The sequence below is a fragment of the Leuciscus leuciscus genome (assembly GCF_965113295.1).
Source record: "Leuciscus leuciscus genome assembly, chromosome: 10".
In the NCBI taxonomy this organism is placed as follows: Eukaryota; Metazoa; Chordata; class Actinopteri; order Cypriniformes; family Leuciscidae; genus Leuciscus; species Leuciscus leuciscus.
This window is the reverse complement of record NC_138734.1, coordinates 7,117,592-7,144,674: the sequence shown is the minus strand read 5'-3', so window position 1 is coordinate 7,144,674 and position 27,083 is coordinate 7,117,592. Positions and strand designations below refer to the sequence as shown.

General features: G+C 36.8%; 1 protein-coding gene and 1 long non-coding RNA gene across 4 annotated transcripts; one reads left to right on the top strand and one right to left on the bottom strand.

Annotated features, from left to right (window-relative positions):
* The first annotated feature begins 719 nt into the window (after positions 1 to 719).
* On the top strand, positions 720 to 27,083 carry st14a (ST14 transmembrane serine protease matriptase a). 3 transcript variants are annotated; one of them, XM_082183176.1, is made up of 20 exons: positions 720 to 738; positions 1,250 to 1,349; positions 10,778 to 10,937; positions 11,034 to 11,164; positions 11,247 to 11,317; positions 12,394 to 12,566; positions 14,041 to 14,073; positions 15,171 to 15,405; positions 15,525 to 15,661; positions 15,780 to 15,883; positions 15,988 to 16,079; positions 17,112 to 17,248; positions 17,432 to 17,536; positions 17,653 to 17,760; positions 20,033 to 20,146; positions 20,898 to 21,014; positions 21,114 to 21,294; positions 25,018 to 25,286; positions 25,419 to 25,555; positions 26,346 to 27,083. In XM_082183176.1, the coding sequence occupies exons 2-20, from the start codon at positions 1,305 to 1,307 to the stop codon at positions 26,502 to 26,504; spliced, it is 2,508 nt and encodes an 835-aa protein (XP_082039302.1). In that variant the 5' UTR covers positions 720 to 738; positions 1,250 to 1,304; the 3' UTR covers positions 26,505 to 27,083. The 3 variants fall into 3 exon arrangements, with proteins under 3 accessions (XP_082039302.1, XP_082039300.1, XP_082039301.1); XM_082183174.1 differs by lacking the exon at positions 720 to 738 and adding an exon at positions 745 to 986; XM_082183175.1 differs by lacking the exon at positions 720 to 738 and adding an exon at positions 745 to 986 and having other exon boundaries at positions 1,247 to 1,349.
* Positions 21,339 to 24,179, bottom strand: LOC309508698. The gene is made up of 2 exons (XR_014209678.1): positions 23,719 to 24,179; positions 21,339 to 23,196 (listed from the first exon to the last, which is right to left on the bottom strand). It is a non-coding gene; the product is annotated as an uncharacterized lncRNA (long non-coding RNA).

Here is a 27,083-nt window from a genome sequence, read left to right as displayed (position 1 = left end):
AAAATGTTTAGTTTCCCCTTATATTATTTGTCTTTATACAGTCAATGTAACTTAGTGAAGCCCTGTCTGTGCACAAGTAAAATAAATACATTTGAAAATAATTTTAAAGGATTATTTTCCTACATTTTAATGAATGTTGCAACTGTCCTGTTATAGGGTCAGTTGCAACATTTGACATTGTCTGTTTGAGTGTAAATTGTACATATTATCATATGTACACATGTTGCAGCAGTGTGGGTGGGTAGCTGACAGATGTGGGCATACTGTATTAAAATGTTGGTTTTCCAATGCAAAAAATCTCTGATAAACTCAAGGAAAGTGTTGCAACCATCCCCCCTCTCCCATATTTCCACTAAGAGATTGCCTTTTGATTAATTTCTACTGCTAAATTAATATTTTAAATTCAGTAAGTTAAATAAGCAAATACATTTGAACAATAAACTTTTACTATTAGGCTATAACACTGATATTTAATTTGTATGTGAAAAACTTAGTCGTCAGCTTTTCCAGTAAGCACTATTTCGTAGAAACGCCATTTTATGCAACAGAAACCTGTATGTCGAGTTTATATCAAGCTGAATACAGGCTCGAATGCATGTCTCAAAACCTAGAACGCTCCCTACCTAGTCAGCCTTTTCGGCCCAATAAGCGCGTTCCGTATCAGCTGGCCAAACATGCAGTCTAAGTAGGCCGCAGGACAGCACCCTAGATTGAGACGACGCCCACACCCCGCGGTAGGTGAGTCACTCCGCAGCCGAAACACGGATCGATACTAACGTTATACAGTCATATACGTACTTAAAATGAACCTTACAATCGTTTTAAAATATTAACGGATGTATTCACCTTACTTTGAGGGTTTGTAGTGTGGAATTGGGTTTAAAAGTGTTTAAAGGTAAAGTGCACACCTGTAGAGACAGTATCGCTTGAGCTAGTCACTCCCATTGTATCGCCAATCTCTCCGGAAATATCTTCTCGACTCACAGGTAGAGGACACAAACTTCACTCTCTGCGGAAGATAAATACATATCTCGTTTTAATCGTGTGATTTCGTTTTCGTGATTTACACGTCTTAGTTTGTTCGAAAGTTCAGGTGGACGTTTTTATAGGACGGTTGAATGTTTTATTTTGTTGTCGCGTGCACTTGTTATGGGCGTTGTTGTTTTCCACATTTGTTTGACTTCAGCTGAGAATAACAAGTCTGTTTTTCCCTCTCAATACACATTTACTCGCCTTATTTTGTCAGCAGAAGTGGAAGAGTGAGAAGAAAGGTGTGTTGATATTCTGCCGGTGGTTTCTCGGACATGGACCCTATGGATGGAGGAATGCGGTACACTCCCGGTTCTTCGGTAAGTTTCGCCATATTGTGATTATTCAACCTGCCAAGCACCTTTAAACATCTAACGAAGAACTGAAATCTCACATCATTTATGTCCCAAAAACATATTTTTTCTCGCATGAATGTATTTCTTGTTGTATCAGAAGGCGTAAGAACTGCAAGAGGTGGAAATTTGAAACACTAAACAAGATTGTGGTTCGTTAGAGATGTGGTTAACAGGTCCATTTTAAACAGCAGTGCTACTAACGTTACCCATATTCATCAAGTTTCCCACACTCATGGAAACCACATTAATAATCATACAATTGTGGTTTCTGTGCCTAGAAATGCGTTGAAAATGAATTAGAACTTAAAACATCACACACATTTCATAGTGGCTGGCTACACATTATTCTAGTGATGTTCAGCTTCAGCTCTATTTAATTTAGCTGAGCTTTCTTTGTGACTTGGTTGGTCTTTCTTTAAAGAGCAAGATAAAAGCTAGTATTGATAATATTCTACGTTTTTATCTAAATGGCCTTATTACGCAATGAATGATAGAGTGACACATCGCATAACCTGATGTTTGAGTGCATTGAGCTCTTTAGTGGGCAAAACTTATTTAGTTACCAAACTTATAAGCGTGCCTCCACTGCTGAAACTGGAGGTTTCATACCAGGAAACCTCATTTCCTGTCTAGTCAATTTTCTTTCCGTCTCGGTTGGTTTGGCATGTGTAAGGGACTTCATTTCTATAGATCATCCATAGGAAGTGTGAGTTTAAGCCATTCTGCTGACTACTTCATTGAAGTCTCTGAGGAAAGGGTGTCAATGGACATTCACAATACCCTAAATGAAGTGCTTCCAGACAGTCCACTATAGCAGCTTTCATGTCTTATGATTATTGGTAGCTGACTGTCATCTTGAGGAGTAGATTCAAAACAGTCGTACTTTGGTGATATGTAGTGATAGTGAAAGATATGTGGTTTTCAACCGCCAATGTCGATTCTGAGATATCTAGGGTATACTGAAAAAAAGAAATAATAATAATTTTAAGTTGTATGTAAGCAAATCGGATTATTGGAGTACATTTGAAAAGAAAATACCATTTCATTCTTTCTACTTCAAAATTTCATGTTTAATTCAATTTGCAGTCACTTGCCGTTTCTTTGTAATTATTGGTGAAATTTCAATTGTTTCAAAAGTCCTACACCAAATAGTTTTCTCAGTGTACTGGGTGACTGTTGGACGAAATAATACCAATAAGTGTATTACTATTTAAAAAATAGTAAATGAGACACAGACTACAGTGTGAAAATAACATTAATAGTTATTTTTAATTCACAAAATTTGTGAAAGCCCTTTGACAGTGTTGTTTTTGGAATGTGTAAATCAGTGTTATTTTTAAATAATTTTTTTTATAGTTGTATTAATATATTGAATTGGCTTTTTATTTTTAATTAGTTTTTAGTACTTTGTGCTTTTGACATTTTTAAAGTTAAAAAAAATAAATAAAAAATTCTATGTAGGTTTAATTTATTAATAATTATTAAAAATAAATTATTTTATAGTTTTAGGTTTTTTATTTTTATTTCCAGGTGATCATTTTGGTGCTTTAACAAACCTATTTCAGGTTAAGTTTTTCCAACTAATATTTATATTTTATTTCGGTTTTATTTCAATTAACAGAAATGTTTTTAATAGTTTTAGGTAATGATAATAACCCTGACTAAATATTGGTCTGTCGCTAGTTGCGAAGCACTAGGAAGTAAAAGTAGTGGCACAACTGGCTCAAAATGAGTCCCTTTGTGAAGGCCCTTCACAAAAGTTAGGGTGGTTTCACATTTCATTATTTGTATTTATTGTGACATATGTTTAACACAAAAAAGTTATAAAGATATACAAACCGAATTCCAGAAAAGGCTAATCATGTTACAGACCTGATATAAATTAGCTTAATTAGTTGCTAGATGTTCTCCCAGCTGAATCTTTTCAAAATGTCTTGCTTGTGTTGTCAAAATGTGTTGCCCCCGTGCCAACTTTTGAGAGCTGTAGCAGGCATCAAATTTGAAATGAGCTCATTTAGTGGATAAAAGTGTAACATTTCTCCGTTTAAACATTTGTTATGTTATCTATGTTCTATTGTGAATAAAATAGTGGCTCATGTGATTTGAAAGTCTTTTTGTTTTCATTTTATAAAAAAAAAAAAAAAAAACGTCCCAACTTTTCTGGAATTCGGGTTGTAAAAAAGATCAGGATATAAAAGGTATTTAAAGATTAAAGCTGCAAGCAGCGATGAAAGGGCCCTCGCACCCGTGCCATCGTCACTCGTTGGCTTTAGGAAGACAGAGCATGGTTGGGCAATGTGCATTTAAGGAGGTATACAGTATATAGTAGTTGCTAGCATGTTTAGTATGTTTTTAGCATGCTTAGTACACAATAGGTATGTGGTTAGTACTGCATTACTGTGTTAACCAGTTCAGTTTCTGTTGGCAGTAGGTGGGGTTATATATCTGAATATTGCTTTGTAGATGTGTTCAGTGCAGGACTTTTATCAAGTATGTGAAGTTTGGGGCAGATTGGATATTGTATGTTTGAGTTACAGCAAATTCATATTTAATTGTAGTAATAGTATGGTTTAGTACTTATAGTGTTTACTAGTATGTTTTAGCATGTTTCTAGTATGTTGGTAGGATGTTAAGCACCTACTGGCATTTTTTTTTATATGTTATTAGGAGTCCACAACAGTGTTTAACATGTCACTTCCTGTTGCCAGCAGGTGGCGCATTGACTGTAACTGAATATGAGCATTGTCATGTGTTCAAGACAGAACGCTTATCAAAAGTGTGAAGTTTGGCGCAGATTGGACATTGCCTTCTTGAGTAACAACAACATCCTGTTTCATTATATTAGCATGCTTTAGCACTTAGCTTAGTATTGCTAGCATGTTTTAACATGTTTCTAGCATGTTTAGAAGTCAATGGTATTTTTAACATGTTGCTAGAACGGCATCAACGTGTTAAACATGACACTTCCTGTTACCAGTAGGTGGCACTATTACTATAACTGAATATTCTCATGTAGATGTGTTCAGGCCATGACTCTTATCAAACGTGTGAAGTTTGGGGCAGACTGGACATTCCGTGCCTGTGTTACAGCAAATTCCTATTTAATTGCAGTATTAGCATGCTTTAGCACTAAGCTAAGTGTTTGCTAGCATTTTTTAACATGTTTCTAGTATGTTGTTAGCATGTTTAGCACATGCTGGAACTTTTTTATATGTTATTAGGAGTCCACAACAGTGTTTAACATGTCACTTCCTGTTGCCAGCAGGTGGCGCTATGACTGTAACTGAATATGAGCATGGTCATGTGTTCAGGACAGAACGCTTATCAAAAGAGTGAAGTTTGGCGCAGATTGGACATTGCCTTCTTGAGTAACAACAACATCCTGTTTCATTGAATTAACATGCTTTAGCACTTAGCTAAGTTTTGCTAGCATGTTTTAACATGTTTCTAGCATGTTTAGAAGTCAATGGCATTTTTAACATGTTGCTAGAACGGCATCAACGTGTTAAACATGACACTTCCTGTTACCAGTAGGTGGCGCTATTACTATAACTGAATATTCTCATGTAGATGTGTTCAGGCCATGACTCTTATCAAACGTGTGACGTTTGGGGCAGACTGGACATTCCGTGCCTGTGTTTCAGCAAATTCCTATTTAATTGCAGTATTAGCATGCTTAAGCACTAAGCTAAGTGTTTGCTAGCATGTTTTAACATGTTTCTAGTATGTTGTTAGCATGTTTAGCACATGCTGGAACTTTTTTATATGTTATTAGGAGTCCACAACAGTGTTTAACATGTCACTTCCTGTTGCCAGCAGGTGGCGCTATGACTGTAACTGAATATGAGCATGGTCATGTGTCCAGGACAGAACGCTTATCAAAAGTGTGAAGTTTGGCGCAGATTGGACATTGCCTTCTTGAGTAACAACAACATCCTGTTTCATTGAATTAGCATGCTTTAGCACTTAGCTAAGTATTGCTAGCATGTTTTAACATGTTTCTAGCATGTTTAGAAGTCAATGGCATTTTTAACATGTTGCTAGAATGGCATCAACGTGTTAAACATGACACTTCCTGTTACCAGTAGGTGGCGCTATTACTATAACTGAATATTCTCATGTAGATGTGTTCAGGACAGAACGATTATCAAAAGTGTGAAGTTTGGGGCAGATTGGACATTCCATGCCTGAGTTACAGCAAATTCCTATTTAATTGCAAAAATAGCATGCTTTAGCACTTAGCTAAGAGTTTGCTAGCATGTTTTAGCATGCTTCTAGTATGTTGTTAGCATGTTTAGCACTTGCTGGCACTTTTTTATATGTTATTAGGAGTCCATAACAGTGTTAAACATGTCACTTCCTGTTGCCAGCAGGTGGCGCTATGACTATAACTGAATATGAGCATGGTCATGTGTTCAGGACAGAACGCTTATCAAACGTGTGAAGTTCGGGGCAGATTGGACATTCCATGCCTGAGTTACAGCAACTTCCTGTTTCATGGCGAAACATCGAAATTTGTCAGGCCGCCGAGGACCCGCCCTTCGACGAAAACTCAAGATCTTCGCAATTTAACGTCGCAAAGGCCTTAAGATTACACTCACCAAATTTGAAGATGATCAGATTAAAACTGTAGGAGGAGTTCGTTAAAGTACGAGGCATGAAAATGGCAAAAACTGCACAAAAATCTGAGAGGAAGTTCAAAATGGCTGACTTCCTGTTGTGTTTAGGGCTATGCTCCAAGAGACTTTTTTGTAGGTATTAGGTGATTACATGTATGTACCGAATTTCGTGCACGTACGTGGAACGTTGCGGGAGGCGCACTCCGTTGAACTTTTATAGGTGGCGCTATCGAGCCATTTTGCCCCGTCCAATTCTGAAACCTATATCAGATGTAAATTTTCGCCAGTTCTGACGCGTGTGCAAAGTTTTGTGAGTTTTCGAGCATGTTTAGGCCCTCAAAAATGCAATTAAATGCGGAGAAGAATAATAATAATAAACAGAGCAATTCCAAGAGGGTCCTCACACCATCGGTGCTCGGGCCCTAAAAATAAGATACTACTCCCTTGAATAGCTTTGATTGTTTTGTTTTAAAGTTGGGCAAGCTGCCTTTTTTAAACAACACTGCTAGTTATATGTAGATCAGGTTACATGTTTCGGAGCACATGGCAAGAACTGAGGATTTTGATGTGTTTTGAATGATCAGCAGTTCTATATTTATATATTTCAGAATGTTTTTCTATATTTGTCTGACGTGTGTGTGTGTGTGTGTGTGTGTGTGTATACGCCTGAACGCATTCCACAGATCTGTTACGACATGCTTACGGCAGTTAGCATTACTATGATAAAACACCCCCACAAATGAAACTGGCACAGAGAAAATGACTCGGGGATATCCCCTTATTCATTAGTGATCAGCTGCTTTTCATGCATCATGCATGTCGTCACAGAATGTCGAGGTGGAGTTCATTAATTTACAGCTGGACTTTCTTCACTCATTAACTTGAAAGTTGAAAGTCTTAAATTCAAACCAAAACAAAAAGTCTGATTAGAAGAACAATAATCACTCTGGTCCCTTAAAAATGGCATCAACTTTACTCTGCACTATTAAAGGGGTCATGACATGGATTTTTTTTAATTACTTTAATATGTTCACTTAAAAAATGAAAGGGGTGGTTGATTATGATTTCACTTTTCTAACTTTAGTTAGTGTGTAATGTTGCTGTTTGAGCATAAACAACTTCTGCAAAGTTGTATAACGCTCAAAGTTCAAAGCAAAGGAAGATATTTGCTTTTAAAGAAATAGTTTTTTAAGGACTACAACAAACGGCTGGTAGGGACTACACGACATTCCTCCCGGCTTAGTGACATCACTAACCCTACAATTTACATAAACCCCGTCCCCAGGAACACACAGTCCATGTTGAGAAGAGGAAGAGTTGTTGTAGTAAAGCACATTTGTGAGTCTGCTCAAGCTGTCGCATCCGTCTTTTCACATGCAATACAGTACGTAACACAAATGCAATAGCATGTCACTCTGTTGGCATCTTACAACAGTTCCTACACGAGTGATTTTATAGATTATCACGACAGAATATCAAAGACTTGAAGATAGTAACTCCACATCAGCAACATACATTCATCAACTAACCATTCAGAAACGTTGTTGTCACTTCTTCTTGAGTCTCTCCTTGTCCGACTCCAGTTTAAACATAAAAGGCAGAACAGTTTCTGACATTTTAGTGCGTGTCTGCCTGAGGTAATCGGAGGTGCTAACACACACACACACACACACACACACACACACAAGCTCTTGAAGCTCCGCCCTCTGTGCCGGGAGCAGCAGCTCATTTGCATTTAAAGGAACACACACGAAACGACACGTTTTTACTGACCCTCAAAAAGGGGCAATTTTAACATTCTGTAAAAAATTGTCTGTGGGGTATTTTGAGCTAAAACTTCACATACTCACTCTGGGGACAACAGAGACTTATTTTACATATTGTAAAAAGGGGTATTATACCACCCCTTTAATACTTTTTTTTTTTTTTGCACAAAAACAAATACAGAAAAAAATTTGTTTTCAACATTCATACTGACCCTCTGTCTGAGATGATCTTTGGGATGTTTTTAATGAGCAGCTCCTTTAAATTTAGTTAGTAAACACTTACTGTTATGATTGGCTAACGTCAGTTATCTAACAGAATCAACACCCATCATGTTCATCACGATACGATATCGATTCTCTCAGCCAGCGATATGATATTTGCTGATACCTCAAAAAATTCTGCGATACGATTATGATTCGATTCAGGGCTATATCGATCAATTATCGATATTTGGATATTATGTGCCAAGTTTATACAACCAGTAACATGTTTATTCACTCACAAATGCAACCAAAATAAATAACATGAACGTTTAATTGAACTCTTTGAAAATTGCACACGCTCTCCCGATTGGGACATTTACAACAGAAGAGTTCATTTGCTAAAACAGATAACCCCTGTAACACTGTTCGATGTTATGGGAAGGAGGAGGCGGGAACTGGCAAACATTTAATAACTAAATAAAACGAATAAAAAACGAAAGTAAAAGACAGCAGCCCCTCACGGACGACTGCTGTCACAAATAATAAAACAAACAAAACACAACATAAATCCAGGCCTGTCCTCTCTCGTCCTTCACTGTCGTCGCTCCTTTTATGCTTCCGCTCCTCCATGAGAGATACGAGACTGGTGCGTCACTCATCAGTAATCACGCCACCGCCCTCACGCCGTTCTCTCACGGACCTCGGCTTCGTCCTGCTCGCCACAACTCCGTTCTTGTTCATTTTCATAAATCATGTTTTTTTTATTTATTGTGCATTCCACGTAATATCAATCAAATTGCAGCTGGGTTGTTTTGATTAAGTAATAACTAAAAAAAATACAGGTAACTTGCAATTTAACGTTCATTGAAAGTATGTTTTTTTTTTTAGATATTAAAAGTTAAACAATCGTTGTTTTTATTTTACGTGTGGCATTGATGCATCGTACCGTTACACGTTTGATCGATGTATTGTTACACCCCTACTTGCTATTATACAGTAGAGTTTTGAAAACATTATCCATTTAAACTCGTCATTTACAGACAAACATTATGAAATCGTTTGTGCAGCTGCATTTAGAGCCGATTCAGCTGGCTGCTTCATCTTTCAACAAAAGTTTCTTTGCAAACTCTCCATTACACTGTGCCCCGTTTACAAAACAAAATATTTGTTGATGTCTTGCTCTGGAGGCAGGCATATGCAAATGTATTTGCCCATGTGACGTCACAGATCCCGCAATATCAAAACAAGCTGTTTTTGGAGCTTGATTAAATTAATGCTTTATTTATTATGAGCTATGAAACTTGCAGGATGTTTTATTGGTACAAAGACCTTTTTTATGTCAAAGGATCAAGGCAAATTTGATTTCTCATGTCATGACCCCCCATGTGACAGTTTGTTGATGTTAGAAAAATTAACAATGGTTAGACTGTCAAATGTGTATGAACTTGTGGTCTCAAATATGCGGTAGGGAAGAGAAAAACCCCACACACACACACACACACACACACAAGCTAAAACTTTTTATATGTCCTTGAGAATCTCCTTGGGAATCAGCAGTTTATGTTTGGTTGATTTGTTCTTTAGACACTTTGTATCCCAATTGCAAAATCAGGAAGTCTCTTCTATAAGAGTTTCCATGAACTTCCGACTTTTTGTTTTGGCTAATTTTTTTGATGCATTTTAAATAGAAAATAGGGCATGAACAATGAAATGTGACGGCCCTCTGAGATAACACTGAGTTTGTTAGCGGTTGTAAAAGACACAATTATAGGTCAGTGTTCCATAGAGAGCAAGTTACACTACTGTTCAAAGTTTAGGGTCAGAATAGCATTTCCTATTTCCTAGCGTTGTGTACCAAGTGTGATTTGTCTCGGTCAACACTATTTACTTTCTCAATACTCATTATTTATCTTATTGTGCATGATTCATCTGTACGATCAAATCAATATTGAAAACGTATTCTCTTCACCTGTATTGCTTAAATGACCAAATAAACATGTATTACAATATTATAATACCACATTTTTACATTTTTACCCAGGGCACTGGTTTTGTCTATGATGGACACTATTTTTTATTATAATAATAAAAAAATTGGGGATTTACACACAGTTTGAGCTCATATGTTGTTAAAAAAAAGTTTATACTGTTGATCAATTACTCATTTACATTTATTCATTTAGCAGACGCTTTTATCCAAAGTGACCTACAAATGAGAACAATAGAAGCAGTGAAACTAACAATGGGACAATATGCAAGTGCTATGACCCTTCACAGTTCAATCTAACGCAGTATATATTTTTTATTAAATTTTTTTTATAAATAGATATAGAATAGAATAGAAAGTGTTAGTATTAATGGATCAAGTGTCTTCGGCTGTTTCTTAAAAATGGCTAGAGACTCAGCCGCTCTGAGTTAGGCAGGTCATTCCACCTGCAGGGAACAGTCTAGGTAAAGGTCCGAGAAAGAGATTTTGTGCCTCTTTGAGATGGCACCACAAGACGACGTTCGCTTGCAGAGCGCAAGTTTCTGGTAAGTCTGAAGTAATGAGTTTAGGTAGAAGGGAGCAGAGCCAGTGGTTGTTCTATAACCAAACGTCAGTGACTTGAATTTGATGCGTGCGGCAACTGGCAACCAGTGCAATTTTGTGAGGAGAGGAGTAATGTGTGCTCTCTTCAGCTCGTTAAAGACCACTCTAGCTGTAGCATTTTGGAGACACTGAAATTTACTGAGAATTTACTGAAATTTACTGAGAATTTGCTGAAATTTACTGAGAATTTTCTTTTGCCTCTTTTTCTGTTAGGACAAGGACTGGGACCAAGCTGTCACGTTCTTGCCAGCATCAGATAATAAAAAGCTGGAGAAGAAAGGGGGCCCTGGAAAAGTTAGGGTCATTGTTGGTCTGGTGATCTTGGCAGCCGTTTTGGCTTTGATCATAGGGGTTCTGGTCTGGCATTTCCATTGTAAGTCAATACTGCAGTCACAGTCAGCATAACACTGTTTCCAGTGTCAATAATGACAGTGTTGATCACATGTTTGTTGGATCATGTCTCCTGCAGTCCGGAAGGATTTTAATTTACAGAAGATTTACACCGGCTCGCTTAGGATAAAAAATCAAGTTTTTGTGGATGCGTATGAAAACCCAGACAGTGCAGAGTTTCAAGACTTGGCAAAACAAGTCATGTCTCAGGTGAGAATTAAATTAAAGCTGCTTTTTCACATAGTGTTGACAGAGAAAAGTGTTTGATTTTTATTTTTATTTCCATATTCAGCTGAAATCAATGTACTCAGAATCTCAACTACTGTCAAAATATTATGTTGGTTCCAGAGTTCAAGCCTTCAGGTACGTCTACATCTGATTGTCCACATTAAAAAAAAGAATAATAATTTGGTCATGTACCTGCTCTTAAAGTGCCCCTATTATGCGTTTTCAAATATTACCTTTCATGCAGTGTGTAATATAGCTTCTTGTGAATGTAAAAGTCTGCAAAGTTTTAAAGAACAAAGTGCACCACAAATAAAGTTATTGTTTCCTAAAGGAAAGAATTGATGCAAAACTGCTGAAACGAGTCATCAGCAATTCCCCTACGTAACAGTGTAACACATTTGCATAATGCCAGCCTATTGTCTTCATCTATGTCTACATTGAGCAGCCCTCAAACACTGTAGTTGTAGCTGAGGCCTGGAAGAGTTTGTTGGTTTTGTCGAGAAGACCCCTTTTTCAGCCCTTCAAATCCACTTTGCATGCACTTCCAAAGGATGAGGACACACTGGAATTAATACGAATATTGTTCCTGTTTGTATCAAGCGCTGAGCAAGCCTCCGGAGCTATAATTCAGATATGGTAAATGAGTGTTTTGATACCAACACGTGGTGTAAGCAGTTGACCAATCACAACAGAGTGTGTCATATGACCAATCAGAGCAAAGTAGGCTCACGGAAAGTAGGAGTTCAGAGCGACTGGATCTTCGAACAAACCATTTTTAGACTCTTTGAGAAATGAGGTGATGCTGCAATGTATATAAGAAAATGAAAGTGTTTTTTGACCTTGGATGCATGTAAAGCTATTATAGGAGACCTCCAAAACAAAATTAGGAACTTAAAATAGCATAATAGGGGCACTTTAAGTTTAATTTGCTTGCATGGCAAGGCTTATTCACAAAATCAAAGAGCAGAATGAATAGGCAAATTGTTCAGCGACATCAACAAAACTATTCACATCAAGAACTAATTTTCATCAGGCTCTACAAAAAAAATTTGGGGGCAAATTTTCGGCAAAAGTACAAATTTATCCAAAGGAATTCAGTGATCGAAGCGTGTCTGCTGTGATATAAAAATTTGCCCTTTTTTCCCTTATGGTTATTATATTGTGAGATGGTCAGACTCTTGAGTGTTGCCTGTTTCTCCGTCTCCCTGCAGTGAGGGCAGTGTAATAGCTTACTATGAGTCAGATTTTACTGTTCCAGTGGGGCAGGACGCAGCGGTGGAACAGGCTGTGAGCAACTTAAATAACATCTATAGCTCCAGTAAATCTATGCGCAGAGGTGGAGAAAAACCAGGTGCCCTGATCTTCGATCATGTTGTGTCTTCAGGTAATATAAATTCATAATACATCCATTACATAGTTTGGATAGATGGATGAATCTCGCTAAATGTGTAGGTCATATTTTTCTGCAAAATCCAAATTATAATTTGCATAATTAAATTCACATTTATTTGTGTAGCACTTGTAAAAATTCACATCGTTTCAAAGCAGCTTTAATTGCTACAGGTTTAATTTCCCCTGAGCAAAAAAACAACAAAAAATTAATTATAATTTCTTTTTTTGTGTGATTGTGGTTGAAATGTGACCTGGTGTCTCATTTATAAAACTGTGCGTAGGAACCTTACTAAAGGCGTACGCAAAAAAATATTCAGACTTATAAAACCGTTCGTACGCCAGAACCTGCGCAGAATTCACTTAATAAATCCCAGTCAGCGGAAGATTGTGCGCACATGCTTCTCCACCCCGAAATAACCATATATGGAGCTTACAACGCCTAGTTTTACTATGCAGATCCTCATCTGCATATAATTTGCATATGATTATCCACGTGATAACGTTTAACGGTACAAGACACATTACATTAATAAAAATCATGTAGTTGCCTATCCTTGCCTTGTTTTTGAATACATAAATCAAATAGTGTAAAGTCCATTTCAGAGAAAGTTTTTCTCAATCTTTTCCACTGGCCGAATTGTATTTTTAATTGATTTATATTTTTAATGGAAACAGATAGGCCTTGGGCAATATTTGCACGAAACTATTTTCTCAGACAATCTGGTATTATCATGATTAGCAATTATCTCTGTGGTTAAAACATTAAAACACAACATGCCAGAGGAAAAGTGTTCAAAAACATCGCATCCACAACAAATATTTCTATTGATTGAATTTGAATATAAATTTTTTTGTAACTTCTCAGTGATGATTTCATGTTTAAGTGTTTTAACTCCATTAATTTGAATGGCATATTTAATCTAAATGTTTATATCAGAAGTAAAACATAGTTTAAATCATTATTTTATTCATTTAAACTGTTATTTGCGTCAGTTTCACTAAACGGCCCAACGCGCTCGCGTAGTGACAGGCTTGGTGAGTGAAATTATATTTGTATTATCTTTCTGTATATGTTTAATTTTCTTAAGATTTTCTGTCTAAAAGTGACCAAAAAGACACTTAACTCCAGCTCACCATCGGTGTCGCCAAACTGCTCCATCTCCAAAACGTTCGTACGCATGGGTCAGAGTTTGCGTGCAGGTGCGCAAATTTTCCCGTCAAGTTTGTTTTTATAAATCACAACTTAAGCGTCGGAAGTGGCGTACACACATTTTCAGCCCCGTTTTGTGCGTACGCCCCGTTTATAAATGAGACCCCTGGTTCTTCACATGTTTTGTGAGATTGATCCAGATACTGATCTCTAGACTGCATGCTATCATGTAAAAACCTGAATGTCCATGATACTGAAGCACAGATGCTTGTCTTCAGCCAGATTCATTATAACTATGTCAATCTTTCATTAACAGCTTTGGACACACGTTTGTTCTCAAATGCCAGGAGTGAGTTAGTCCATTACATATATCTCTCAAATACTGTCTGTTCCAAAACCTAGTGAACTGCCTCCATATGAGGCAATTTAAGGTATCAGGTATGCTCCTGAGTCCTGACATGAAGGCTATTCCATAAGGTAACTGAAGGCAGCATCGCCATGAGCAGTCTGATAATGCGTTGCAACAAGGTTAGTGAAAAAATAAATCAGAGATGGCAACCTAAAAAAACTATCAAAAGACTTGAGATCAACCTATCAAAGACTTGAGATATACAAAGGCTCATATTACACTCATATTACTATGAATGGGAGAAAGTGGCTGGTCCTGCCTTGATTTAAGGATTTAGAAACAAAATTTGTGAGACAGTTGTCATATTTCAAATATAAAATTTAATCATAAGGCTTGGTGAACATTTGAAGTTAAGTTACATTTTATTAATAACAAAGGATGTCTAATCAATTGATTTTGCATAACTTAAAAAATTAAAATATATTATTATTTGAACAATAATAATAATGTTAATGTTAATAAAACAGTAAAAAAAAATCTGCATTCAGTGTTTTCTGATTTAATACAAAATGTATTATCAAAACCAGTAGGAATCAAATGAATGCATAAAACTTTTAACAATTTAATAAAAAAATTAAAATTTGTTAAAATTAAATTTGAGCGTTTCCTTATTTTTTTGTCAAACAAACTGCAGCACGAAAATATGTGAGATTCCTTAAATGATTCCTTGAGTTTTAATAAGCTGTTTTATTTGAGAAGTACATTCTACTGTACAATAGTAACATTTCTGTCATAATTTCTTCAAGTTAAACCAAACTTTTATTTTGGCTGGAGTGTATCTTACCAGTTTTATCAGCTGAAATGATGAAATACTCATGAGGTGAAATGCCAGAGCAGCTCTGGAGATGAAGTTCATGTGGCGTGTCCTAATATAGTGTGACGGCAGACGTTGAAAACAGTTTCGTGCATTGCAGAAATCATAGGGCCCCAAGTTCAGGAGGTTTTGGAACAGGACTTAAGCACATTCATACTTATTATTGTACAGTGTATCCAATAATAAATGTGTAAGAATAACCTTTTGTTTTCCTTATGTCTAGCAAATACGAGATACTCCCAGCACGCCAGAGGTACTGTGGATGAGATCATTAAATCACCGGGTTTCCCTGACTCCCCATATCCTCCAAACTCTGTTGTGCAATGGCAGCTTCGGGGAGACCAGGGCTATGCGCTAAAGTTGGCTTTTGACACCTTCAACCTGGAACAAAACTGTGCAAATGACTTAGTGAGAGTGTATGACTCTTTGGTCCCCATGGACAGATTCCTTATGGCAGAGTAAGGGAATTGTGTTTGTGGCTGTAGCGCCATCTGGTGGCTGAATAAGCTACTGAAATATCAACATAGGTGTGAAATTTCAACATAATTGAGTTTCTCTCTCTCTCTCTCTCAAACAGGAAGTGTGGCTACTATTCTCCCAGTGATCCTCTAACCTTCATCTCATCTCGAAATGTTATGCTGGTCACCTTGGTAACCAACGATAAAGGGAATTATCCTGGTTTCAGAGCCCGTGTCTCTCAGATCAAGCGAGATGGTAAAGATCAATCCTGGCTGGCTGAACAAAAACATACTTGACTGATTAATAGTAGGGGATGCATTACTGTTGTTTTTTTGTTTTTTTTTATCTCTCACTGGATCTTCCCTTTCAACAGATCAAACATGTGGTGGTACATTGACTGGATCCTCTGGAAGTTTCCAATCACCGAACTTTCCTAATTATTACTCCCCCAACACAACATGTCAGTGGGACATCGAGGTGAGGTCCAAACACTCATGTTGAACCAGTTCATGTCCTGATGAACCACTTTTATAAAAGTGTTTGGTGCTTTATGAGCACTCATTGGTATCTATTGTTTAAAGGTTCCTGCTGGCAAATTCATCAAGCTGAAGTTCCCCAAGTTTATGGTTTCAACAGAGAGTTGTACAGATTATGTGCAGATTGCTGGTAAGAGGTCAGTAAATTAGAGCTTCAGTTAAACTTTTCACAGAAATGTCTATTGTCCGATCTGAATGATCTGACGTTTCTCCAAGAGTGCTGATGAAGCATAGGACATTTCACTTTTGGATCTTGGTCTGTATTTATGTCTTGTTTTCTAGTAAAAAAACATCCTTAAAACAAGATTTATTTATTTTTAGAAGAAAAGGTTACACAACAAATGTTTCATTTTCAGAGTTCAAATTTAGTGAGGTTTCTTCTTCATTTGATCTTGAACCACTCGGCTGTAATATTCATTTAGCTGAAGATTTCATACTTGCATCACGATTAAGTTAAAAGAACGCGATCTCTATTGAAACACCCATGCGATCTTATTCCTAAATGACCACGATTCAGCTTTGTCTGTTAAACCTTTGACAAGTATGATAACACTGATTCAAATCTGCTTTGGCGCTCCCGCTGACCCAGAGAGAGCAGTAGTCATTTATAGGCATTTAACAGCTAATTTAATAGCTTCACAAACCTTCTTTTGTCTTTTCGATCACACAGTATCAATATTGCTGTGTTACAATAACTCAACGGTAGTGATCAAAATAAAGTAAGTCACCTTCTGAAAGTAACTTGACTTCAGTTACAGTGTTACTCCAGTATGTGACCGCATTTGTTATTGAATCATTCATTCAAGAGATTCGTTCAAAAACGCTGATTCGTCCAGTAATGCGTCAAGTCAAGTTTATTTGTATAGCGCTTTTCACAATACAGATTGTATCAAAGCAGCTTCACAGTACAGTGAACAAGTGAAGAATGCCATTAAATCATACATTCAAACTGATTTTTTTCAAATTAAAATGAATGTAATTTTTTTTTTTTTTGACTGCAGTAATTAACAATTTGTCAGAACCTCTAGTAAATGAAATGTTATTTTGTTTAGTTGTCTGTTCAGAATCATGGGAGAATTGTCATCTCCATTTTAAACAAGAAAAATATGATTCTCTGTTTATCCAGACTCTTTACAGCTCTAACTTACATGCTTATTATTACTTTGCAGCAAATTGTGTGGGCAGCTGGCAGCTAATTATATGGTTACCGGCAACAGTAGCAAGATGACTGTTGTGTTCTACTCGGATTCATCATATGTAGATCGAGGTTTTAGCGCCACTTATGAGGCCTTTGAGCCCACTGACCGTAAGTAAATGCATTAAAATGGTTAACTGTTAAAAATTGGGTCACATTTTTGACCATTTTAGTAGTAGTCTGGGCTGAGGTGGAAAAAATAGACTTGCTGATGCCAGTGATGGTGCTGTTACAGTTTTTAAAGTGGTGTCAATGTGAACATTAGACAGTTAATTCAGTTTCTGAATCTCTCAGCCTGCCCGGAGATGTTCTTTTGCGGCAACAAACGCTGTGTAAAACCAACAATGCGCTGTGACGGCTGGAACGATTGTGGTGACAGCAGCGATGAGAAGAACTGCCGTAAGTGTTCCTTGAACATTGTCTTTAATCAAACACACATTTGCACACTTGCCCTCTGTATGTGAATTTAAGCTCAGGCATACACTGTGATTGAATGTGGATGGTTGGTATTTCAGAATGTGACTCCAGCATGATCCAGTGCAAAAACGGGTTCTGTAAGCCCATGTTCTGGCAGTGTGATGGCGTAAATGACTGTGGAGATGGTACAGATGAGATTAATTGTGGTAAGACCCTTTGTCCTCTATCTTTTCTTTTCCTTCCTTTTTTTTTTTTTTTCCTCTTCATCTCTTTCTGGCTGCATCTGAAGCCTGAAGAATGCGGCCTCCACGAACAATAACAGAAAATGTCATCAAGACGCATCTTAATTAATAGATTTTTTAACATTCTATAAACAAAGATGACTTCATCTGGTCAGATTAAGAAGACAGCTTAGATGTATCCTTCATTCTCTATAGCTGCGTTTCCACCGCAGGAATTTTCCCCGGGAACTAGGGACGTTGGGGTGGTACTCCGTGTGTTTACATCGCAGGAACCGGGGTCTAAGTGAAGTTCGGGGTAAAAATGTTTCCCTCCGAAAGTCCCTGCTCGCGAAGTAGTACTTTTTCAAAGTTCAAGAACTTTTGGGGGTGGGACTTGGGCGCTGAACATGCTGATTGGTTGAGTTCACACAGCATTTTTTTTCAACCACCATTTTTTAAAAGTCTGTTGCAGTGCGTGCAGTAACAGTTGTTTGCTATTCGAATCAACAAACTTCACCAGACTAAATCTCCTAATCTCCATGGTACTTTAGACCGCGATGGAAGCGCAGACAGCAACAGGTCTGGTGGGAAAAAAATTCCTGGGACAAATTGTTCCGAGTAATTTCCATGGAAACGCGGCTTATGATTTCTCACAATCCTGTGCATGCAGTTTGACGGTTGTGTACATTTTATAGAGTTTTTCTTTTAGATTTCTAGCCATTTCTATCAAGAAATCAGCATTTTAGTTTACTTGGTTATTTATAAAGCTTAACTGATATTGTTCTAGATCCGATGGACAGATCAGGTGGAGAGTCAAGAATATATAAAACATAAAATTAGAAATGATTTAATAGTTAGAAATATCATCATTCAGCATCATCAGCATAATTTTCTTTAATTTATGATCTGTTTAATGTAGTTATGTTAGTTAACACTGTAAACACTGCCACTAAAACGCATGGCTAAAGTAGTTCCAGGCAGGTCTTGACCACATTACAGTTCCATATCACTTCGCGTAATTAACTATAATAACGGGAAATAGGATGCAATTCATAACAAGAAAAAAAATTACAGAATTATTTTTATTTTTATTTTTATTAGAACACTGCCATATGAAATAAGTCAATAAAAGGCTTTTATGGCCCATATCGTATTATATAGGAGATTATGAAGCTCATACTTGAGGAGGAAAAACACATCAATGTTATTCAGTGGCCCAAACTGAGCAAAAATATGCAATTTGGTGCAGATGTTGTTTATATGGCCACAAAGTTTGATGAAATTTGAAAACTTGATTAATAGACTACTTGCATAAATTGCAAATACAGTAAATATCAGTTGTCACTATATCTCCCAATAATGTCTTAGTAAAAGGATATTTATTTGATTTGTTTTATGATCAAAGCTATATAGGTTTTTTTTTACGTGAGGGGGACACTAAACATATAATGCAACGCAATACAGTGATGACTGAGAGATGAAAAAAGAAACCTTTCTCAAATGCCTGATGTATCGTATTTGATACATGCATCTAAAAATATTTTTTTTAGAGATAAGTAAAGCAAACCTAAGTTGCTTCAGTCCAGTAAGAGTTCATGTTGAAATATTGATAACAATATGAAAGTTGTTCTTATGTTTACTTTATGAAAATCAGAAGCGATTTCACAGCAAAATGACACGTTTAGCATGACCTGAAGGTGGGCGTTCTTACAGTTACTTCCTTAAAAAAAAAGTGTATAGGCATATAGTAGATTGTGTACAGATTATTTCAACAAAGTTTTGATTGTTGATTCATGTATCAAATATGATACAGCAGGCTTTATAGGGTTAATGTTCCTAATGATAGATATGAAGTGTTACTGATAAATACATAGCGTAAAGTAAGAAAACCCCTGTTTTAGGTCATTAGACATTGTTATTGAGACATGGAAATTAGTCCAAAATGAGTCCCATTTCCTCATGAGGACTTAAAGGGGTGGTTGTTTATAATTTAACTTTTTTAACTTTAGTTAGTGTGTAATGTTAATGTTTGAGCATGAACAACATCTGCAAAGTTACAACGCTCAAAGTTCAAAGCAAAGGAAGATATTTGCTTTTAAAGAAATAGTTTCAACAGCTCCTCTGTTGACAGACCAGGCAGCTAATCGACTGTCTTCTGTTTCAGATACAGCCTATATCTCTCTCTTTATCATTCTCTCCCACACAGAAACAGATCTCTCCACACTTGCTTTGACATAATTGTCCTCTTTTTTGGCAGGATGTAAGGTTGGAGAATTTAAGTGCAGTAACGATCAGTGTGTCTCCGAGAAGCTGAAGTGTGACGGGAAACGTGACTGCAACGATGGCTCAGATGAAGATGGATGTTCAAGAGGTGACTATATTTTAGATAAAGAATGATGCAGAATGGTACAGACTAAAATCTGTATTACATTTGTTTATTTAACTGTTAGACCTACCTGAAAATCTTAAAGCACTGTTTACAAGGTTACATGTGTCAAAAACAATTAAAAAACAATCTCTTTTTTGGTGCATTTTAGCAAAGCAGGTACAGTTCTGAACCGGCCCACCTTGGCCAGTAGGAAAAAATCATAGCGTTAAGCCCTGATATATTAAAGGCAAAGCTAAATGTGACGTTTATTATATGGGTTTATGTGAAATTTGTTCACTTAAATTAAAAGTTATTTTTTTTAAAAGCCTATTAATGTTACAAATTATAGCTTTCAATTATACTGTAATGTTGAATGGCTATAATGAATCGCTATAATTGAGAAAGAAAAAAAATGCAATAGAGACATCAGTATCAGTACTGGTATCATTGATACTGGCCTTCATTCACGGGTGCTTAGTAAAAAGATGCCATTAAACACATTTAAAATATACTGTCTTTATGTTGTTTATACATTATTCTGGAGATTGAATGTGAAAGTATTACAACATAAATATATATTATTAACTTTTATGTTATGTGTGATTAATCATGATTAATTACTGAAAAATTTGTGATTTAATGAGTTAATTCTTTTTTTTATCGATTGACAGCACTAGAAAATATATATTACGGAAAATATTCTGAAATTTGGAACACTTCAGTCATTCTTAATGCTTGTTTTTCTTTCTTACAGAAATTTCTTGTACAGTCTCAACTATTACGTGCAATAACAACAAATGCGTCACCAAAAATAACCCTCAGTGTGACGGGATAGATGACTGTGGCGACGGCTCCGATGAGTCCAACTGCAGTGCGTGTCATTCACATCATTATACACATACTTCTGTTCTCATATCTGTATCCTGCTTGGTTTAAAGTTGATTTCTATCTCTCCCTCTTTATTCTCTAGACTGTGGTAAGAAAGCTTTCAAGACGTCTCGTGTTGTGGGTGGGGAGGACGCAGTTGTGGGCGAGTTCCCATGGCAGGTCAGCCTCCACATTAAAAACATGGCTCATGTTTGCGGTGCATCAATCATCAGTGAACGCTGGCTTGTGACGGCTGCCCATTGTGTACAAGACGACAAAATCAAGTGAGTTTCCTCTGTTTCTCTTTTTTTAGAAACCTTTAGAAAAGAAATCTTTTAATTTAGAAACTCATTAACTCAACAAAAATAAAAAAAATTAGAGCAAAATGTTTCACAAAAACTGTTGTGACACTTTGATTTACTTACAGCTTGCACCAGCGCAAACCCTCATTTAGCATTAAACTACTGTCAGGATTTACTAAAGACACGTAGTGAAAAATGATAAATGAAAAAGCGTGGACAGTAATTTTTCACCTTATTCCATATGCATTTGTAGGATGAAAGGGGGAGGGGAGAGGATAATTTAAATTATGCATGATTTAATAAGGTTTGCATTAGTTAATTTAGTGGTATTTCAATATAGTACTATTATTTAGCACCATAAAAAAAGTACGTCTTAACCCATTTTGCTCTTGACTTGCTGTAATAGTTACAGTATTAATCAAAATGATTCAATCCCCATGGCAAATCAGGTTGTTTGCAATGAAGAAAATCACATAAAAGTAACTGAAATCGCTCAACACAACAGATGCTTCAAGTGGTTTCCCCAAATCATGAAAATGCTACTTTTAATGACTTATGCAGTCTCAAAATTGTTCAACCTCTTCATGGCAAGCATCTTTAGTACATAGTAGAACACCTTTCTGCTGTTATGACCTGCTGCAAACGAGATGTATAACCAGACACCAGCTTCTGGCAGCGTTTCTGAGGAATCTGAACCCGTTCCTCTTGAGCAATGGCCTCCAGTTCCGTAATATTCATGGGTTTGCGTTCTGCAACTGCCGCCTTCAAATCCCACCAGAGATTTTCTATGGGGTTCAAGTCAGGTGACTGTGATGGCCACTGTAGAATCTTCCAGGACTACTTCTGCAACCAAGTCTTGGTGGACTTTGAGGTATCCTTAGGATCATTGTCCTGCTGGAAGGTCCAACCACGCTCAAGCTTCAGCTTCCTCACTGATGGCATGACGTTTTCTCCTAGGATTTCCTGATATACAAAAATGAATCCATCTTGCCAGAGGATACAAAGCAGCCCCAGAGCATCCATACCGCTGATCCACAGGGCTGAAAAGTTCCAGTTTTGTTTCATCGCTCCACAGAACAGAATCCCAAAACGTCTGTGGCTAATTTATATGGTTTAGAGCAGATTGGAGCCAACTTTTCTTGTGCTTTTGGGTCAGTAGTGGTGTACGTCTCTGCAAGCTGACACCTCAGTGCCTGTTACCACCAAGTCTTGCTGCAGGTCTTTTGCATTCACTCGAGGGTTATTCTGAACCTGCCTTCTCAGAAATCTGGTTCCAGCCATTGACTGTTCCTTAAACTTTGAACTTGCGAATTATGCTTCCAACGGTGTCTCTAGGAACATTTAATGCTTTCGCTTTCTTTTTGTATCCTATTCCTTGTTTGTGAAGGGTGATGATATCTTCTCTTAACTTTTCAGACCATTCTTTTGACTTAGCCATATTTCTAACATGGAGTCAAATGTGACACTCAACAAACCTAGCCAGTTCAGATATTTCATGTGTTTTAGCTCAAGCACACCTGGTGCAACTAATGAAGCCCTTGATTTGCATCAGGTGTGCTTGAGACAACACCTGTTTTGCAGATTTGTGATGTTGTTAATTTTGAGACTGCAGAAGTCATTGAAAGTTGCATTTTCAGTTGAATTTGGAGGAAACATTTGTTGTGTTTAGCTATTTCAATTACTTCTGTTTGATTTGTTCATTGCAAACAGCTGAAAAAGCTAAACAGAAAAAGTCTGTACATTTTGACAATAAATCTGATTTGCAATGGGGGTTGAATAATTTCGATTACAACTGTACTTCCAACACAGAGAGAGATCATTTTCTCCACTCATGTTCATTTATTTGGAATGCCTGAGGAAGACATTATCCAAACTTATTGCTGGCTAAGGGGCCGATCACACCTGACGCGTTTTTGGCAGTGAGAGGCGCCTATTTTCAATTGGTTTCCTATGGCAGCGAGCGTTCTGCGCGCTGTTTAAGCGCCTGCTGCGCCTCGCGTTTTTGAAGTTGAAAAAAAAGCAACTCCGAGCGGAAAAAGCGCCGACGTCATCGCGTTTTTTCCCACTGTCCAGTCGAATGAATGGAGAGGCGGGCCTTCCGTTGTAGTGATGAAAGCTACAGTTGCTTGAACGCCCGGAGAGTGCGATGATAGAGGATAAACTTGTGGTGCTCTCGCTGGTTACCAGGAGCTTAACGACTTCACGAACCGTAACTACCACAATGTTAACAGAAAGTTAATAAAGTTAATAAAAGGCTGATTTGACGTTTACTTGACTGACAGGACAGCTGTTTCAGTGGTTGCCTAGCAACATAAAAAACGCAGCGCACTGCTCGTTCTGTGTGATGGTAAGTGCTGTGTGCCTCGCGTTTTCGAACCTGAAAAACGCGTTAGGTGTGATCGGGGCCTAAGCCATGTTATTTTTAATTTGCTGCATCTGTGTTGTTAGTAGATGAGCCGCACCTGATTATCATTGGTTCTGCTGCATGTTTGTGACCCAGGGCTGTTGTGCTGCTCTTGGTAGACTGCTTTGGTCATAATGGAAATGAACTGCTGCGTCTGTTTTTTTTTTTGTTTTTTTTTGCACATTGTCAGTAAATCACCCACAGAACTTCCCATCGTCACTTTTAGGTGGTTTTCACGCTAATTTGCCAGCAAGTTTAGTAAATCTGGTTTTCCTGTGTAAACTTGATCAGAACTGACTTAATACATCCACTAAGCAATCACCAAAACACCAGCTGATTAAAATGAATAAGAAATATGGCTGAAAGAAGTTCTAAGAAAAGTTATAGTATCATTGGTTGGCAGATGCTACTTGGTTTTTATGTATATGTATGTATGTATGTGTGTGTAACTGTGTGTGTGTGTGTGTGTATATATATATATATATATATATATATATATATATATATATATATATATATATATATATATATATATATATATAATATATATGAAGAGTTCAGATGCAAAAGCCTCTAAGTGTCATCTGAAATTTTCTTCTAGAATGATCATTTTTATCAAGCTCGTATATTTAAGTTCAGTAATTTCACTTAAATGGCAATGAAAATTACCTATTAATAATTTGTTACATTTATATAGCGCTTTTTCTAGGTACTCAAAGCGCTTTACATAGATGGGGGGATCTCCTCAACCACCACCAATGTGCAGCATCCACTTGGATGATGCGACGGCAGCCATATTGCGCCAGAACGCCCACCACACACCAGCTTACTGGTGGAGAGGAGACAGTGATGAAGCCAATCAGTATCTGCAAAAACTATTAATTGTCATTTAAGTGAAATCACTGAACTTAAATATATGAGCTTGATAAAAATGATCATTCTAGAAGAAAATTTCAGATGGCACTTAGAGGCTTTTGCATCTGAACTCTTCATATATATATATATATATATATATATATATAACATACATACATGCATACATACATACATACATACATACATACATACATACATACATACAAACAAACAAACAAACAAACAAACAAACAAACAAACACAACTTCCGTTTTGTGCCGACTTGAATAACATTTTTTTTTTTTTTTTTTTTTTTTTAAACAAAGTTAAATAGTGTAGCTTTAATATAATGAATATACTGTTTTCATTTATCAGTTAAATTGGTTTTAGGCTTTAAGAGTGGAAAAGAGAAAACCTTCATCTCTGTATATCTGATGAATCCTCAGGTATTCTCAGCCGGGCACATGGGAGGCATACTTGGGTCTTCACACACAAAGAGATAAACAAACGGCAACGAAGAGATTCCTAAAACAAATCATTCCTCACCCGTCCTACAACCCCTACACCTATGACTACGACATCGCTCTCATGGAGCTGGATACAGCCGTGGCCTTCAGTGACACCATTCGACCCATTTGCTTGCCGAGTGCCACCGATGTCTACAACTCTAGTGACTCTGTCACGATCACCGGCTGGGGTGCCACTAGAGAAGGGGGTCAGTAAAAGAACTATACAATAATGCTTACACCTCTCACAAAGCCTGTCATATTTCACAAATTCACAAATTCTTATCTTTTTAAACTTCGTTCTTGTCTTTTGATTTTTAATTGGCGTGTGTTTATTTCAGGCGCTGGTGCGATTGTGCTGCAGAAAGCGCGGGTTCGCATCATCAACGGTACGACGTGTGATAAACTAATGACTGGTCAGATCACTTCACGCATGATGTGTGCTGGCGTTCTGACGGGAGGAGTGGATGCTTGCCAGGTGAGTTTCATGAACTTTAGCACACAAGTTCACAGGATTTTCGCTGCAAAGCATGTATATTTTTATTTCTGTTTATTTAATTATTTAGTTTAGGAATGCGCATATTTGTTATCGGTCAATATTAGAGATTTTTTAAATATCAGTTTTGGTCGATATTGGATATTTAATTGGTCGTGCTCATTTCTCAGATTTTGCACTTTGCCTAATGTTTACTTAGTTCATCTTTAAAAACACAAAAAATTTAACTACACTCTTAAATAAATAGCCGTGGCTGAAAGTATTGTCAGCGACATAAATGTTCTCTGAAACCTGTTTTAATGGACATTTTGATTGATTCTGTGAGGCCAGATTTTGTTTTAGATTTTTTCTATAGATCAATTATAAACTTTAAAAACCTTTTAAAAATTTGGTTTTGATTTGTTGTTTATATATAGTTTTGTTATTTATATATTTTTTCAGTTTTCAATTTGTTTCTCACCATGAATATAGCCAAGGTAGCTGGCATAGTGTTAAATTATAATCCAACAGACATTTTATCTAGACAAAATCATATCGAATTTTTTTTTTATCAGCTATTTATAGGTTATTGACCATAAAATTAACATTATGATCATCTTTTTGGTATCGGTCCGAATTTTAATATTGTGCGTCCATAAGTGCCATTTTATTTAATTGTTTCTCTTTGTTTTATTTTATTTTATTTTATTTTATTTTATTTTATTTATTATTTTATTTCCTCTCTCTCCTGTTATTATCATCCATTTAAATAACTCTCTTTATCTTTGCTCAGGGTGACTCTGGTGGTCCTCTGTCCTACTTATCGGGTGACCGTATGTACCTGGCGGGAGTTGTGAGCTGGGGTGACGGTTGTGCCCGCAAAAACAAGCCAGGCATCTACACAAATGTCCCAAAATTCAGGGGCTGGATCAAGGAGAAGACGGGAGTATAACTTGCCTGGAGATTATGATGAACTGAGAAATTTTATGAACTGTTTTGGTTTGTGAGGCCACAAATATTTTAATAACCCAATATAGCCCTGCAAACAAGAGGGATGGACATGTTGACCAGTTTTTGCATTTTTCAAAATTGTTTTATATATTTGTATATTTTATGAGGAGAGTGGTATGGGGCTTTTATTCTGTCTTAAGGTGTGTAAATAAATGTCTTATTTTCTCCTTTTAAAGATTTTGTGTTTTTTAGTAACTACATTCTTGAAGTGACCACTTTTATTTTTGGATTGTGAGTGATTTAGTTGTTTGGTTCTGTACCTTCAGTTTTCTTTGTTTTAGAGAGTGTGTATTTCTGGAGTCACACACACATACTTAAATGTGAACATGCTTTTTATGACTTTTGTGCAAAATGTATGTGATGTAATGTGACTTTAAAGAAAGTTTGAGTTTTTCGGAATCTGGAGTGCTCAGGGATTACATTTAACACTTTAAAAATAACAAAAAATAACTAAATTGTTTCATGCAACATGATTTACCAATTTAGCAACGTTTTACAAATAAAATGTATATCTGGTTAA

What these genes read in the sequence shown, in the direction of transcription:
- st14a (XM_082183176.1), top strand. Translation starts at nt 1,305, where the DNA reads ATGGACCCTATGGATGGAGGAATGCGGTACACTCCCGGTTCTTCG. An exon ending in TCTGGTCTGGCATTTCCATT is followed by an intron (nt 10,938 to 11,033) that starts GTAAGTCAATAC and finishes TGTCTCCTGCAG; the next exon opens with TCCGGAAGGATTTTAATTTA. An exon ending in GAGGAGTGGATGCTTGCCAG is followed by an intron (nt 25,556 to 26,345) that starts GTGAGTTTCATG and finishes ATCTTTGCTCAG; the next exon opens with GGTGACTCTGGTGGTCCTCT.